Below are 14,110 nucleotides of genomic sequence, written 5' to 3' on the forward strand. Positions count from 1 at the left end.
CACCACTCTGTTTTTTAGATCAGTGTGACTCAAACTCAATGAGATTATTCGAAACTTAAATTGAAGCAATCGCTCAAAATCAGTAATCGTTTTTAAAATTTGGACTCCAATGTCCAAATTTTGTTAATTGTGACTAGCTGAGCGTTAAAAATCGACAGAACGACATTGAGGATCTTTATGAACGTTTTTTTAGAATGCTGACAAAAAAAAAAATCAACAAATTCTGAAGATGACAACGTCTAAAACCGACACAGGCGCTCAGTGGCGAGAGACGTCCGCTTAGTCTTACAAACATCCCTTCCCACAATATATCATCGGTCAAAACGACGACCATGATCATTATGATGATACGCTGAGCGAGCGCTGCAATTAGTTCTGACAGAGCAGCTTATAAGCAGCTGTGGAACACAGCGGAATGACTTAAATACACGTTTGTGGTAATAAAACGAGCGCCAAGCCATGAAAATGACCAACGTATGACAAAACTGTAATTTATCAACCTTAAATAATTGTACTTTATGACCTAATACGAAAAGTACTTCGAAATCTTCAACCTGTCCACTAGGTAGCGCTATCACAGTCAAACTAAAGTTGACTTCACAGAAGAAGCCGTTCCTGAAATTATTTAATCATTTAGTACAAATTCAAATTTTATAATGAAAATTCTCTTTGTTATTTTGTGAACAAACTATCATACCACAGTGTACCTAATAAAGTGGATGTTTGAAGATGCATTCAAATGCATGCAAAAGCCGAATGCGAGGCCTCACCTGCCAGGTGTAGAGTCGAGTCGTGAAATTGCAAATTTCCTCGCTGCACTGTGTCTCCGGGCGGGTCGTCTCGGGTCGAGATACCACACCGCCACTTTGATGTTAGCGGGACACCTGAGGGGGGCCGAAACGGAATAAATTACTCAATTATTCCCGGACGTACGCCGAGAGGCTCCACGTGGCGGTTTAATAGTTTGAGATGAAAAAATACACAATAAAACTAAAAACACACATGTAGCTTCCATTTAGGATGAGTTATGTTAGCATGTAGCGCATAGTTTCCGACTGTTTGCTTTGGTGGTTTCAAACTTAATCGATAATTGCATATTATTATCGAAAAAACATCAGATGATATGATACTTATAAATACATACATGTAACTTCTATATGCTCCTCAGTAAAGTCACGTTTGTATAATATCAAGAGTAAATCAATAGTGGCAAGCCAGGAGAGTTTAAGCACACTTAAATAAATATATAAATCTTTTATTTGTTTGCTTTGCTGAATGTGGCGATGACATGCGGTCGACATTGCCGGGAAAAAGAGCGAGAGCGGCGTCCTTCCTGTCGCTAAATCAGACGCCAGTGAAAATGTCACGGCGGTCTGAGTTGCACCGACTCTCACTCAGCTTGTGGGAGGTTTTTATGTGATTGCAGATAGTGAATATGTATTTTCCATTTATGAAGGAAACGGAGATGGTTAGGTAGAGATGTGAAGATAAGCTCGGCTGCACCTGGAGTCTTTTTTGTTTTATGGAAAGTGAGGCGGTTGTGAGATGAAATTAAAGGTCATTGTTTCCTTCATAACAGAAGAATTTAATGCCAATGAATTTTATTCCTAGAATGGCTGGAAAATGTAATCAACATAAAAAAAACTAACATTTTTTTGAAATATTGAAAATATTTTTGGCTTATTTTCAATTAAATAGATTCTAAAAAAAATAATGGGACTTTTTGAGGCCATTTATTTAATTTAAAGGAAAAAAATGAACTCAGGAAGGGAATGATATCCATTTTGAAATATTAAACGTTTTATTTATTTATTTTATTTATAAAGTTGAGTAGGTGAGTTATTAATCACGTGGATTAACGTTCTTTTGCACGTTTTTAGAGACGCTCACGAAGAATCATTTAACCCCGATGACCCAATGAACATTTTCTCTCCAAACATTCACGGACGGGAAACATTTGCTATTCATCCTTCATTCTGTGCTGTCAAAGCGAAGCAACAAGTTTAAAGACTTCCAGTCGGGATGACGGTGGGGAAGACCGGGAAGCAATTTGGCCTTGGTGTGAACCGCCGCAAATGAGGACACATAACGGAGGGGATGATGACACACGGCCGCATTTATCTCTAGTGGTTGTAAATCTACACATCTGCTCATTTTGAAAATGTATCACTTGGGAGATTTCTCTGGGTTAGGCCGGTGTGGGCAACATACGGCACGTGGGCCATGTACGGCCTTCAACCCGAGCGGGCTGGACAATTTGTCGAATTCTAATTGACATGGCAATTTAGTAGAAAAAAAAAAACCCGCTTCATTTTAATCAGTCAGTACAAAAAAAAATGAAATAATTAAAATAATCCTATATTCAATCGCATTATTGAGGGGAGAAAATTTGGGATTTAGGAGAGTGTCATGCATTTGATGGCCCTCTGTACAAAAAAAATTTTCCCTTCCCAACTTTTTTTGGTTACTAGTGTGATGAAACACAGATGGAAGTAGGGATGTTGGATCAATGACATATTTATTCATCGTATTTACGTAACGACAACAAGCTGTGTACTTTGGGCAAAGAATATAAAGAGACACATCTCTACCGGCTCCGTCACCCCGTAGCTGCTTTGTGACTCACGCTGTTGGCCAGCGTGCATCTTAAAACCGCTCATTAATCACACGCAAGAGTGTAGCTAGGAAATAAATGGACAACACATTTGATGTCATGTCAAAATGGAGCTAAGAAGAGAGATCAATAAAGAAAAAATTGTATGAATAAAGTTGAAAATGTGGATGAGGGTTGTGGTCTGTCGTGAGGGGTGAAAAAAGTGCATTTGACTTGCAGACGTTTGCAGATATGTCGCTTTACCCTGCGGTTAGAATAGTTAACAGTATACTAAAGTGGCACGCTCATTATATAAGCCCCCGCGGGCATCAGACAACATGTCTTCTTAATCTTTTGAATGTCTCGCTTTCTAATCCTTCACCAGAAAGAATTAAGTCCCGTGAACAAAATAGTGGAGAATGATGATCATTCTTTTAACTTTGAGGTCTACCAGTTTTTAACGTTGGGGTGACAATTGTAAATGTCAGTGCTTAACAAGCTATGAAAGTTAAACTGTTAAAAAGTATATTATAGTACGTTATGTATGTTTAAATGAAGCATTCGATTGAGTTACTACAAAAAAAAACAATCCTCTTCCGTACAAAAGCGTCTCCAATTGCAGCGATGCAATTTTTAATCGTGCTAAATGTCTTCCCCTAGTGGCCCACATCTAATACTGCAGCTTCAAATGTTGGCAATTTCAAGATTATGTGGAAAAAATGTATTAAGAAAACTGTTTTTTTTTGTGCTAAAATCAATATTTTGTTTTTTCAGTCATGCACAACTTTGACATACACAAGGACTGCTTTGCTACATGTACCACGATAGCATGCGGCTAATTTGATGGAAATGTTTATCGCAGTAGTAAATAAGCTTTGGAAAAAGTGCCTGATAACTACTGAAGCCACATTAAAACTTGTGAATAACCTGTGGAGGAAAAATGTTCAAGACCAACAACACCAATATCTTTTTTTTTTTGCTACAGATTGAAAACTTTTCCCCCCCTTTTTGTCTATTTACATGTTTTCATGAAGGATTGTGAGCTGAACGGACTGAACAAATTCAAGGCTCAAATTCAAAGCCAAGCAGGAAATTGTTTGTCCCCTTTTTTTCTCAGCTTAGTTTGTCCCTCAAACCTTCAACTCTTGTCCCTGTTTGGACCAAAAGCACTGAAAAGAGTTTGACTCTGGAGGTCCGTTGCGCACCGGGGATTGTGGCGCGGCACGTCGCTACCTCGGAGCACCGTGCCGCGTCACCGCTGCAGCATCTTGGCGAGTGCCCGTCGGGGCGGCTCCTGAAAGGACCGCAAGAGTGCGCCCCGTCAGGCCGTCCCATTGGCATACTGGGACAGTTTGTTCTCCAAATCACAAATTCTCTTCTCTTGAGACAACACTGTGGCCTTCAGGTGCTGAATCTCTTCCAGCAGCCTCCCCAGCAGCTCGGGCTGCACCCACCAGGAAAGAGGAAACAAGGAGACAAAGGAGAGGAGGAGAAGAAACAAGAGGAAATAACACGGGGAGACAAGGAGAGGAGGAGAGCCACAGAAGGCAAGTCAGAAAATATCAAGGCCAGAGACTTGGTTGGTGCAAAGAATAGCCATAGTGAAATTGTGAAACGAGAAGCGTGAAGGTGCAAAGACAAACGTTCTCCTTCCTGCTTGTTATTCTAATCATTGGCAAAGTGAGGGACTGACCGGCAGGCTGGCGGCATCGCACGTGGACATGCTGCGGCGGGTGGAGGGCCTGGAGTCCAGCAGGTTCTTCCGGGACACTTTGAGCTCACGGCTCTTTGGCGGCACGTAGCCTTCCTTCATGGATATCAGCACGGGGTCTTGGTCGCGGCCCTCCAGCCACTCGTCGGGCTCCATGGCGGGCTCCGGGCCGGCGGTGTCCGGGTACAGGTCGTCCTGGAAGAGGTCCGACTGCCCGACGACATTTGAGTCAGCTCGAGTTTGACCGTTGCGGGCGGGATCTGCGAGGACTTACTTTTCGGGGAACGGTCATTGTGATGGGCTCACACTTCTTGTCGTGCAGCTTGTACAACCTTAACGCAAATGCAAGCAGTCTGAGTCGTCCCATCGGTTCAGATCCGATCGCCGGGCGTACGCGGGCTCACCTGGCGATCTCGCACTTGCTGACGTCCACGCCCCTCTTGGGCATGAAACCCATCCCTCGTTGCGGCTCTTTACTGCTGAAGGTGTTGAGGTAGTGCACGTAGGGTGGCTCCTCGGTGATCTCAAAGTAGCGGATGCTACTGTCTCCCTGCACACGCAACACCTTGAGTCAACATACCCGAATGTGCACGTTACCTGGAGACGCACGTTACCTTTCCGCACAAGTACACCATGTTGGCGTCCGGGTCGTAATATGGTAACAGGACGCCATTGCTCGTGTCCAACTCCAGCAGTGCGAGTGGCTCCTCAAAATTGGTCTGAGCAGGATGGAAAAAGTCAATTGAGTCATGGACTGTTTACAAATCATGAGTACTTGGACACATACCGGGTCCCAGAGTCCGAGCTCCCTCTGGCTCATCCTGGTGAACCCTGTGGTGAAGATGTTCCCGTCTCTGGTGAAGATGGCTCTCATGGGTCGGATGCCCTCGTGAGGAGCCAAACGTTCCTGTAGGTCACCGGGTCATGTTAATAAGGACCTCGCCCGGCTCCCTGGCTCCACTCTGACCACTCACCGCCACCACGTCGCCCTTGCGGGGGTCACAGACACGCAGGCGGCGGTCCTTGCTGGTGGTGCAGAACAAGCTTCCGTTCCTGTTCCAGCTGATGCTGTAGATAAGGTCCGGGTGGTCGTCCATGGACATGAGCGGCTCCCCCGTTCCCACGTTCCATACGATGATCAGGTTATCGCTCCCTGCAGAGAGACTGGTTAATTTCAACAAGTCCACATTGATGGCCTCGTGTGTGCGTCGAACCCGCAGTCAGCAGGATGTTGCGCGTGGTCGGATGCCAGCTGACAATGCCCACGCGCTTGGAGTGACCCTCCAGTACCACGATGGGTTCGGTGAGGGGGCGTATCAGCGAGTGATCTGGAATCTGCCACACCTGCCCATGGCACAAAAGAATACCAGTTTCATGTCACTGTTGATGTCCACGCGTGGCTTACCATGGCCGTGCAGTCCTCCGAGCCACTGGCCAGCACGTTATCGTCATGGGGACACCAGTCGATATCCAGGACGGGCCCAGAATGTCCGATGACCAGAGGGTAGTTCTTGTCCACGCGACCCATCTGCAGAACACACAACAACCTCAGTCAATGTCACGACTCCTCCTCCCTTTGTGTGTTGTGAACATGTGCAGCAACATTACTAACACACACACACACACACGAAAGAAGAGTATTTATAGTGAGTGATGAGGCGCTGCAAGGGCACTGCAGAAGAAGTGGGAGCCTCCTGGTGGTGGGGGGAGAACGGCAATTATTAATAGCCTGAAGTGACTCCAACGTTTAGCCATGTCCAAGCAGCCCAATAATATTGTTCACCTTGGGGACATTATACAATTTTGGCATGAATTAGGCTCAACTGACCTTTGCGAGGGGGATGACCAGGAAGGCTCCGCCCCCGCTTGACTCCACGATGACGGCGAGGAACTTGGGGTTGACAGCGCAGAAGGAACTGTCCCACGTCACCTTGGAAACGCGGATGTCGTCATAGCTCTGGTCGGCCTTGACGCTCTGGCCGAAGACGTGGCGGAACTTGCTCTGCCGCACGATGCTGCGACTCATGGCTGCAGGAGGCGGAGGTCAAAACTTGCGTTGGCATCACCACAAACGGAGCTTTATTGATCATTTGTTGCTTTCTCCATGTGGTGTGACCACTTCCTGCTTTTTGGTTTGAATGTGATCATTTAGTGTGACGGATGACTAGACCAAGTTGTGGAGATGATAAAAGAAATCAACAGGTTTGCAGAAAAGCCTCAGGTAATGAGGTTGCTCCTCCCTTTGTCCCACCAGCGAGTGCCCCCTTCCTAATTTAGACATGCTGGTGCATGGCCACGCCCCCCACCCTGCAAGTCCTTCGCCCTAAATAGTCCCGGGGCCGAGTCTGTCCACTGTGGTGCGTTCACGTCCACGCACATTATGTGCGCGCATTTTAGCAGGAGGTTGGGGGGGGGGGGGGGGGGGGCGTCAAAGCAAGACGCTACTTTGTCAAGTCGGGGTACGTGCCCACATTGACGAAGATTAACAACATCAACGCAACCTCAAGATAAACTTTCCTTTTAGCCCGTCACCCCAAAACTTGGTCCACAACAACTTTTGTCAACCGACTACAATGCACACACACGCGCAAGCACAAAAAGAAAGCTCACCTCAGGTTTTGGGGAGACCCCTCGACCCCGACTGCTTGTGGTTCTGGTTTGTTTAGCGTTGTCTGGCGCGGGCCGGCGGAGGAGACTGCGTGTGTCCTTCCCACACGACGAAAGAAGAGGGGGGGGGGGGGGGGGGTGGCTGGACAGGGGGCGGGGGTGCTTGGGATATGGATGACCGTCTATTTTGGAAGCAGCAGCTTGAGTTCGGAGAAAGGTGACGTCACTGTTCGGCCCTGCTAGCGGTGTGGTACAACTAACAGCTGATGATGATGACGACAGGTTGAATTGGTTTGCTATTGGATATATTAAAAGACATTCAGAACTTGTGACATATACCGCGGACTATTTCCAAGCAGCTCGTCTTCAAGATCCTCTATGTATATTTCAAGAGTGTAATTATTTAAAAATAATGCAATAAGCCTGGTGACATCCATTTTAACAATTTAATGTTCACAGTAGAAGGACATGATATAAAAGAACATTGATAGCTTTAAATTAAAAATGAATTTCACTCACTAGCTCTTCCTACTGTCACATGACCCAGCAAGTAGCAACCTCATAACACATGAAACTAAAGCGAAATAAAAAAAATAAAATAATAAAGTGCTTGTATGACAGACCATACAGAGGTTTTGCTCTCCACACGCACGCACACATGTAAGAAAGAATGGAAAAAAAAGTTGTGCTTCACAACCTCACAAATTTAAGGTATTAAAAAATGTAAAAAGACTTAAAAAGTCACGTATGACATCCCAGTGCAATAATCATGTGCACACACGTGTGGCATCAGCACTTGATGAGGGAGGCGGAACATTTCAGGTGTGCGGCTCACCGCGACTGAGGTACGAGTCATCGAGAAAGCTACAAAATAATAATAAAAAAACTCCTGATTGGCCTGACGCACAACCATATGACCTGACTGATTGGCTGCATTCATGAGGCAAGTGGAAGAACAGCGGAAGGGTCAGAAACATTCCAGCAAACATCAGCTGCAATCTTGAAACATCAAGTAGAAGAGGAAGGAGGAGGAATGTATCGCTGCTTTCACCTTTAACGCAGTCGGGATCGTTTCACCTTCAAACGTCCTCTTGGGTCACGTCGCTTAAGGCAAGAGGCACTGTTGTTGTGCTGCGAAACACGTCTACATGGTGTGGTAGAGCGTGCCGAGTGTGCTTTTCGTGAGGCGTCGGACAGGGTGACTTCTTCCGTACTGCTGCCTGGAGGTGAAGAGCGGCGGGCTGGACAAGGAATGTCGAGGCCGGTGCGGGCTGTCCGCCTCGGATGGGGCACCGGGCATTTGTTGGGCTGAGGAGAAAGCGTGGTGGACGCGCTGCTTTTTCAGATCCTCGGCACCTGCGTGCGAGGGCAGCTCCGCGGAGGGGCCTGCCGGCGGCGCGGCGTCCGAGTCGGTGGCGGCGTGGCTCAGCTCCCACTCGGTGAGGTCGTCGGCGAGCAGCTCCAAGCAGCCCAACTTGGCTAACGAGGCCGAGCGCTTCATCAGCGAGGGCGGCGTGAGGCCGGCCCGGCGGATGCGAGCCTGCGCCTCGCGGACGCGCTTCTGCGCGCCTCCTCGCTTCCGATTGGCTCGAGCCACGCCTACGCTCACCTGTTGCAAGAAGGCGCCGAGCTGGCATAAAGTTTCCCAAGTCTCCCTCAAGATGACGCCACCCCAGCCCGGTCCCGACGTGGTCTCCGGACACAGGATGCTGACGGTGGACAGCCAGTCGCCGTCACCGTTCCCCGCGGCGCGTTTGCCTCCGGGGGCTGCGATTGCCTGTGAGGCAGCGAGTTGCTGAGAGAGGGAGGGGCCTCCTGAGTGTGAGGGCGGGGACGAGGAGGGCGAGGTGCTACGACAATCTGCGCGGCATTCTCGCTTCATCCGACGCTCCAGCTGTCGTGTCACGCGGCGGACCGAACCTCGCGTCCAATTCCTGTAGAGCCGAGCGTCATCGTCGTCGTCGTCGTCGTCGTCGTCATCGTCCTCCTCCTCCTGTCCGCCCTTCACTTCCTGCTTCGGGCTCGGACAACAAACATCTCCGACCTCCACTCCCAGCTTGGACTTCCTGACTTCCTGGCCCCCGGTCTCCGATTGGCCTAGCTTGGACCAATCCGACTGCATGGCCGGATCTGATCCGATGACCTGCATGGGAGTCGCCATCTGCGCCAAAGAGAACAAAAAGAAAGAGTCACGAGGATGGAAAATCTCCAAGCACGCCTTGCTTTGTGAGATGGGCACCTTTTTTCTGGACTCATCTCCTGCCAGGCCGTCGGCAGGCGGTGGGGAATGTCGCGGCGTGCCGCCATCGTCTCTCGCCATCCATTTGAACTTCTCCCTGGCACTGAAGAAGTTAATGTGGTCGCTGTGCCCAAACAAGGCGCAGGTGAGGGTGTCTCCAGCGGCGGGGGCACCACCAGCTGAAGCGTCGGGGATAGAGCAATCCGATTTCCAGACAGGCGACGGTGGAGCGGAGCCACCGCACCGCTGTGAGGTCTCCGGTTCAGGCGGCGAGACGGACAGCGGGGGTGGCGTGTCGGGGGAGGCCGGCAAGTGGTGCAGGGTCGCGGGCGGGTGGGCTTGCCCCAGCGCGATACTCTGCGCCACCGTCACGGCGTCTGCGCGGGGCAGCTCAGGGACCACAGCGGCAGCTGTCGGCAGGAGTGACACGGTCGGATGCCGCTCCTCTTCTTTGGGCTCACGTAGACCGTTGGAGAACGATGATGACGCAGGCCCGTCAGGCGCCGCCACGCCATCGCACGGCGGCGAGCTGAACGGACGAGACGGCACGACGGGCCGGCGGGCGCCTCGCACCGCCGGGCCGGTCCCCGACGACTCTAGCAGTTCTTTGACGGAGAGTCCGGGAGGAGTGGCGGCCTGGTCGTCCGAGCGGCCCGGGCTGTGCGCTTGGGTGAAGGCTGTGCACAAAGGCTCGTGGTGCTCGGACAGGTCGCTGTCAGAGTGGGAACGCCAAAGCTTGTTGTGGCGCTGCTTGCTGCGGCACAAGACCATGTCCTTTAGGGTGATTTTTCTCAACATCGGCCGGACACGACTCACCTGGCCAGAAGGATGCCCTGGTACTCCTCCAGCTGCCTCATGAAGGACGGGTTGGGTTTGGTGACGGCTCGGCGCTCCTTGACGTGGTCGAAGGCCTTCCTTAGATCCCAGCCGTACTCTTTCATGGCGTAGGCGATGACTGTGGCCGCCGAGCGACTGACTCCCATCTTGCAGTGCACCAGGCACTTGGTGTCAGACTTCCTGCGAACGCCAACGTGAGCCCTGAATCCATCTGAGCACCACCGCGTGCGTGCACGAGACTTACTTGGCCCTGGTGATGAACTTGAAGGTGTCGTTCCAGTAGGCCAACAAATCGGTGGCTTCCTCGTCATACACGCGGATGTTGTGGTACTCGAAGACACCCGGGAAGAAGTTGTCGATCTCCCGCGTCACATTCAGGATGTAGTGGACTCTGCGCGACAGACACCACATAAAGCCTGCTCAGAAGTCATCTGCGGACTTGTCTCCTCACCCGCTGCTCTGCAACTCCTCCAAATTGGACGCGTTCCACTCAGAGCCCTGAAAGAAGAAAAAGCACTTCGCAGATTAGGAAGGAAGCACCGATAATCCAACAGGTGGCGTAACAAAAGCGGGTTCGCCGGGTGGACTCGGGACGAGCGGTCACATTTGCACCTACCAAGAAGACGTGGTCAAAGATCTGCGTGGGACTGTCCATCTGCCCCAGAATGACGATCATCTCGTTGTCGATGTACTCCTTGAACTCGCGCAGGTTGCACGTCATGTGCATTTCCAGCTCCGTGCGGATCTGCGCCACGAGGGGAACAACTTTGAGGCCACAGAGACATTTTCGCCAAATTGGTACGTCGGGATGACTCACCTCCTTACAGGTGACGTTCTCCAGGTCTTTCTGCATCATGATCTCCCTCAAACTGCTCTTGATCTGGCGCTCTGTCATTTCGCGTTCGGTGGGCCTGCGGGCAGACGCAAGCGCATCGAGGTCACGTGATCGGTCGCCGCCGCGGTCAACTGCCGGCACTCACGTTTCGGAGAAGAGGACGGGGGAGTCTGCGCGGTGCGAGTGCAGGTCCCGCATGGCGTTCCATTCATTGATGCGGGACTGGTCGGACGAGACGCGGCTCTGGTAGTAACTGACCCAGGTGAGGAACAAGCTTCCCGGAAAGTAGTTGTGGCAGCGTGCCACCTCGCAGGCTTTGTGCAGCGACTGAAGCGCCGACCTGCCGGCAAGCAACAGAACGGCGGCGCGCTCAGCGGAACGTTTTGGACGCCCGCACGGCGCAGAGCGCGGACTCACCACATGGCCTGCACGGAAACGGGCTTGAACACGTGCACTCTGCCGTCGGTGGACACGCTGAAGCCTCTGCGGGGGAGGCGAGAGACAGTGTGAGGAAGAGTATGCCGCTGAGGATGACAAGGGTGGTGAGCCCATACCCGTCTCCGTCCAGATGGATCATGGTGTCGCTCCACAGGGGAAGAACCAAGCCCACGGAACACGAGCTGAGGAGCACAGGTCATGTGGCAAGTCAAGCGACACGCGACGGCGTGCTGATTCGTCCACACCACTTACCTATCCACGGGACTGAAGTCCACCCCGAGGACCAGGCTCTCCTCTGTGTCCTGCCGCCCATTGGTGGACACCACCACCATGTAGCGCGTCAGAGCATGAACGCTCTCCAGTCGCACCGCCTGGATTGGGAACCACATTGCTGAAATCCAACACGCAGCCTCACGTGGTCTGTGTGTGCTGCATACACACCAGTTTGATGTTGTCCTCTGGTCTGAGGACCGTAAACATGGTCTGGAGATGCTGCTGGATGTCTCCTAAGGGAAAACGCAGGAACGTCATAGCTAGCTTGTTAGCCTACATGGCTAATCAGACAAGAGAACTTTACAACTCAAGCAAATAAGAACATGTCTTCACCTGCATGTTTGCTACGCAGCTGCGAGAAGCGGGATCCGCAAGAGGACGAGGAGCCATTTCCCCGAGGCAAGAAAAGCGCCGCCCCTTTCACGGTCAGGAAACTTTCACTGATGCTGGACACAACAGAATTATCAAGAATTAGGATGTCATATTGATAAATCCCATAACAATAAAGAAAGGAAATTTCTTCACACTGCAGCCTGCAAAGCCAAATTGGCCAGATGGCAGCCAAATGCCACTGACTCATCGCTGCCCTCTGCTGGCCACGCAGAAGACGACACCATCAGCGAACCCAACTGAGGAGTGTGCGGGCATGTCATCACAGTGCCAGTGGCTTTGAGGACAGTAAGCAGCTACGTATACGTGTGGAGTGGAACAGGAAGAGCGAGATTCCAAAACGATCGCACGTTTGTGTTTCTTGTCACTGATGTGTTCGTGTGTGTGTGTGTGTGCACATCACTTTCCAGACAATCACCAAAATAGAAAATGACCTTTGACCATCCCGTTTTTTTTTTTTGGGTTGCTTTTTTTATGCCTGACCTGCGAGGTTGAGAGCGTCGATCATCCTCCCCGCTGCCAGACTCCTGAATGGAAAAAGGGAGAACATCATTACTTGCCACTTTTTCCCCCGACCAGGTAATCCTCACCAATAATGATACCAAGTAACAGGAGGTGTCAAATTGAATGATAATTAAAAATAATCAATAAAGTATTAAATTCAGCAACTATTTTAAATAAGAGTATTTCTTAGGCCTTTTTTTATTTATTTTTTATTTAAAATGATCCACGTGATCTGACATCATCCTTCTCATGTCTGGGCTGGTCCGCTTGTATTCAGTAACTGCAAAGTTGTGAAGAGTAACACCAATGATTTAATTGTTCAAAACAGTAGACCAGCATTCCAGAGCAGAACTTGTTACACGATATTGCAATTGTTTCTTGTGAAAGGAAACTAACTTTGAAATGAGGACAACGCGCGTGTGAACGTCGACGACGTGCACGCGCCTAAGCACCCACTCTCCTGCTCTTCGCGCACGCGCTCAAGACAAACAGGAAGAGGGAGGCACACATGCGAAAAGACTTTGCGACGCCAAACGAGCGTCAACGCAGAGGAAAACACAAAACGAATGACACGTTCACCCCTTTGATTTTAAAAGACACGACGCAAGTGGAATGAAGACAAGACAGAATTAGGACTGGTAACTTTGGGGCCCGGTCGAGGCGGTTCCACCGACCGGAGGTGCCTTGACCCCCCCCCCCCCCCCCTCTTCCCTCAAATAAAGAGCAAAACATGCTCCAATCACGCTGTTCATATTCATATTAGCCTTTCAAGCAGAACCACACCGCATTGTTTACAATGTCCCGATCCATTCAATAGACTTGTCTATGCAAGCCAGCAGATTTGGGAGCGACCAGCTGCCGTGCTGGCGCATGCGCACGAGCACAAAGGCCAGCTCGATTGTGACGGTCGGCAGCCGCGAAAATAAAAACGTCCAAACGCAAGAGGGGGAACTCCGTGCATAAAGTAATCTTAGCACGGAGCCGGCGAACAAGTTCTTACCGACACGCAGGGGCTGGAGGTGGCGCTGGGGGTCGGGGAACGCTGTACGGTCACCAGCGCCATTCAGCGAGCCGGACGCCGACACCTGAGCACCGAGAGCATAATCAATGGCCGACGGGAGACGGAAGCAGGTGAACGGCAGCCTCGTCGTCGTCTCCTGTCATCGCCCCCCTCGCTGCTCCATGGTGGTGGCCGCGCTGGCTCGCTCGGGAGTCCGGCTGCTGTTGGAGCGTGTTGGACTGCTTGACGTTCTCTCCCCGCCCGGCCGCTCGCTGCCTGCGTCTGCTGAGCTGCCGCGCATGCGCACTGTGGCCGCCAAAAACAACTTTCTTATTAAATCCTCGTCACGCACGCACATTTACAATATACCGAATGCATTTTATTTACGACTCAAAGGGATGGCGTCTAAACAATCACAACGAATTAGAATGAACTTCCAAAACAGTACATTACACAAGCACAATACTCCAAAACTTTAATATTCACATACATTGATATATTCCAACGCATATACAACTATAAGAAGGGTATATAATTTACTATTGTACTAATATTACGGTTCTTAATGTCTTTACTATTATTACTATTGTATGTGTAAATTTACGTAGTGCGTAGTACTGTCGCCATCTAGTGGACAAATGCAATAAAACGACCCTACCGTTTCAATAGTTGCGTTTCGTCAA

The 14,110-nt window shown here is 50.3% G+C and overlaps 2 protein-coding genes across 2 annotated transcripts; both read right to left on the reverse strand.

Moving 5' to 3' along the window:
• Window positions 1–2,501: 2,501 nt before the first annotated feature.
• coro6 (coronin 6) lies at window positions 2,502–7,027 on the reverse strand. Its single transcript, XM_037270721.1, has 11 exons — window positions 6,915–7,027; window positions 6,133–6,332; window positions 5,710–5,832; window positions 5,519–5,648; window positions 5,279–5,457; window positions 5,092–5,211; window positions 4,919–5,023; window positions 4,709–4,854; window positions 4,579–4,636; window positions 4,287–4,514; window positions 2,502–4,037 (listed from the first exon to the last, which is right to left on the reverse strand). The coding sequence occupies exons 2-11, from the start codon at window positions 6,328–6,330 to the stop codon at window positions 3,915–3,917; spliced, it is 1,410 nt and encodes a 469-aa protein (XP_037126616.1). The 5' UTR covers window positions 6,331–6,332; window positions 6,915–7,027; the 3' UTR covers window positions 2,502–3,914.
• Window positions 7,028–7,343: 316 nt separating this feature from the next.
• Window positions 7,344–13,721, reverse strand: ssh2b (slingshot protein phosphatase 2b). Its single transcript, XM_037270699.1, has 15 exons — window positions 13,428–13,721; window positions 12,407–12,450; window positions 11,867–11,979; window positions 11,702–11,766; window positions 11,513–11,631; window positions 11,377–11,442; window positions 11,240–11,305; window positions 10,968–11,162; window positions 10,805–10,898; window positions 10,604–10,732; window positions 10,439–10,485; window positions 10,232–10,378; window positions 9,967–10,167; window positions 9,151–9,904; window positions 7,344–9,072 (listed from the first exon to the last, which is right to left on the reverse strand). The coding sequence occupies exons 1-15, from the start codon at window positions 13,488–13,490 to the stop codon at window positions 8,056–8,058; spliced, it is 3,120 nt and encodes a 1,039-aa protein (XP_037126594.1). The 5' UTR covers window positions 13,491–13,721; the 3' UTR covers window positions 7,344–8,055.
• Between the last annotated feature and the right edge of the window lie 389 nt (window positions 13,722–14,110).

Source organism: Syngnathus acus, chromosome 14, assembly GCF_901709675.1.
Source record: "Syngnathus acus chromosome 14, fSynAcu1.2, whole genome shotgun sequence".
NCBI classification, from domain to species: Eukaryota; Metazoa; Chordata; class Actinopteri; order Syngnathiformes; family Syngnathidae; genus Syngnathus; species Syngnathus acus.

What these genes read in the sequence shown, in the direction of transcription:
- coro6 (XM_037270721.1), bottom strand. Translation starts at nt 6,330, where the DNA reads ATGAGTCGCAGCATCGTGCGGCAGAGCAAGTTCCGCCACGTCTTCGGC. An exon ending in TGGTCATCCCCCTCGCAAAG is followed by an intron (nt 5,833 to 6,132) that starts GTCAGTTGAGCC and finishes TGTGTTCTGCAG; the next exon opens with ATGGGTCGCGTGGACAAGAA. An exon ending in GCAAGGGCGACGTGGTGGCG is followed by an intron (nt 5,212 to 5,278) that starts GTGAGTGGTCAG and finishes GGTGACCTACAG; the next exon opens with GAACGTTTGGCTCCTCACGA.
- ssh2b (XM_037270699.1), bottom strand. Translation starts at nt 13,490, where the DNA reads ATGGCGCTGGTGACCGTACAGCGTTCCCCGACCCCCAGCGCCACCTCC. An exon ending in GTTTCCGTGCAGGCCATGTG is followed by an intron (nt 11,163 to 11,239) that starts GTGAGTCCGCGC and finishes GCTTGCCGGCAG; the next exon opens with GTCGGCGCTTCAGTCGCTGC. An exon ending in TCTTTGACCACGTCTTCTTG is followed by an intron (nt 10,486 to 10,603) that starts GTAGGTGCAAAT and finishes TTCTTCTTTCAG; the next exon opens with GGCTCTGAGTGGAACGCGTC.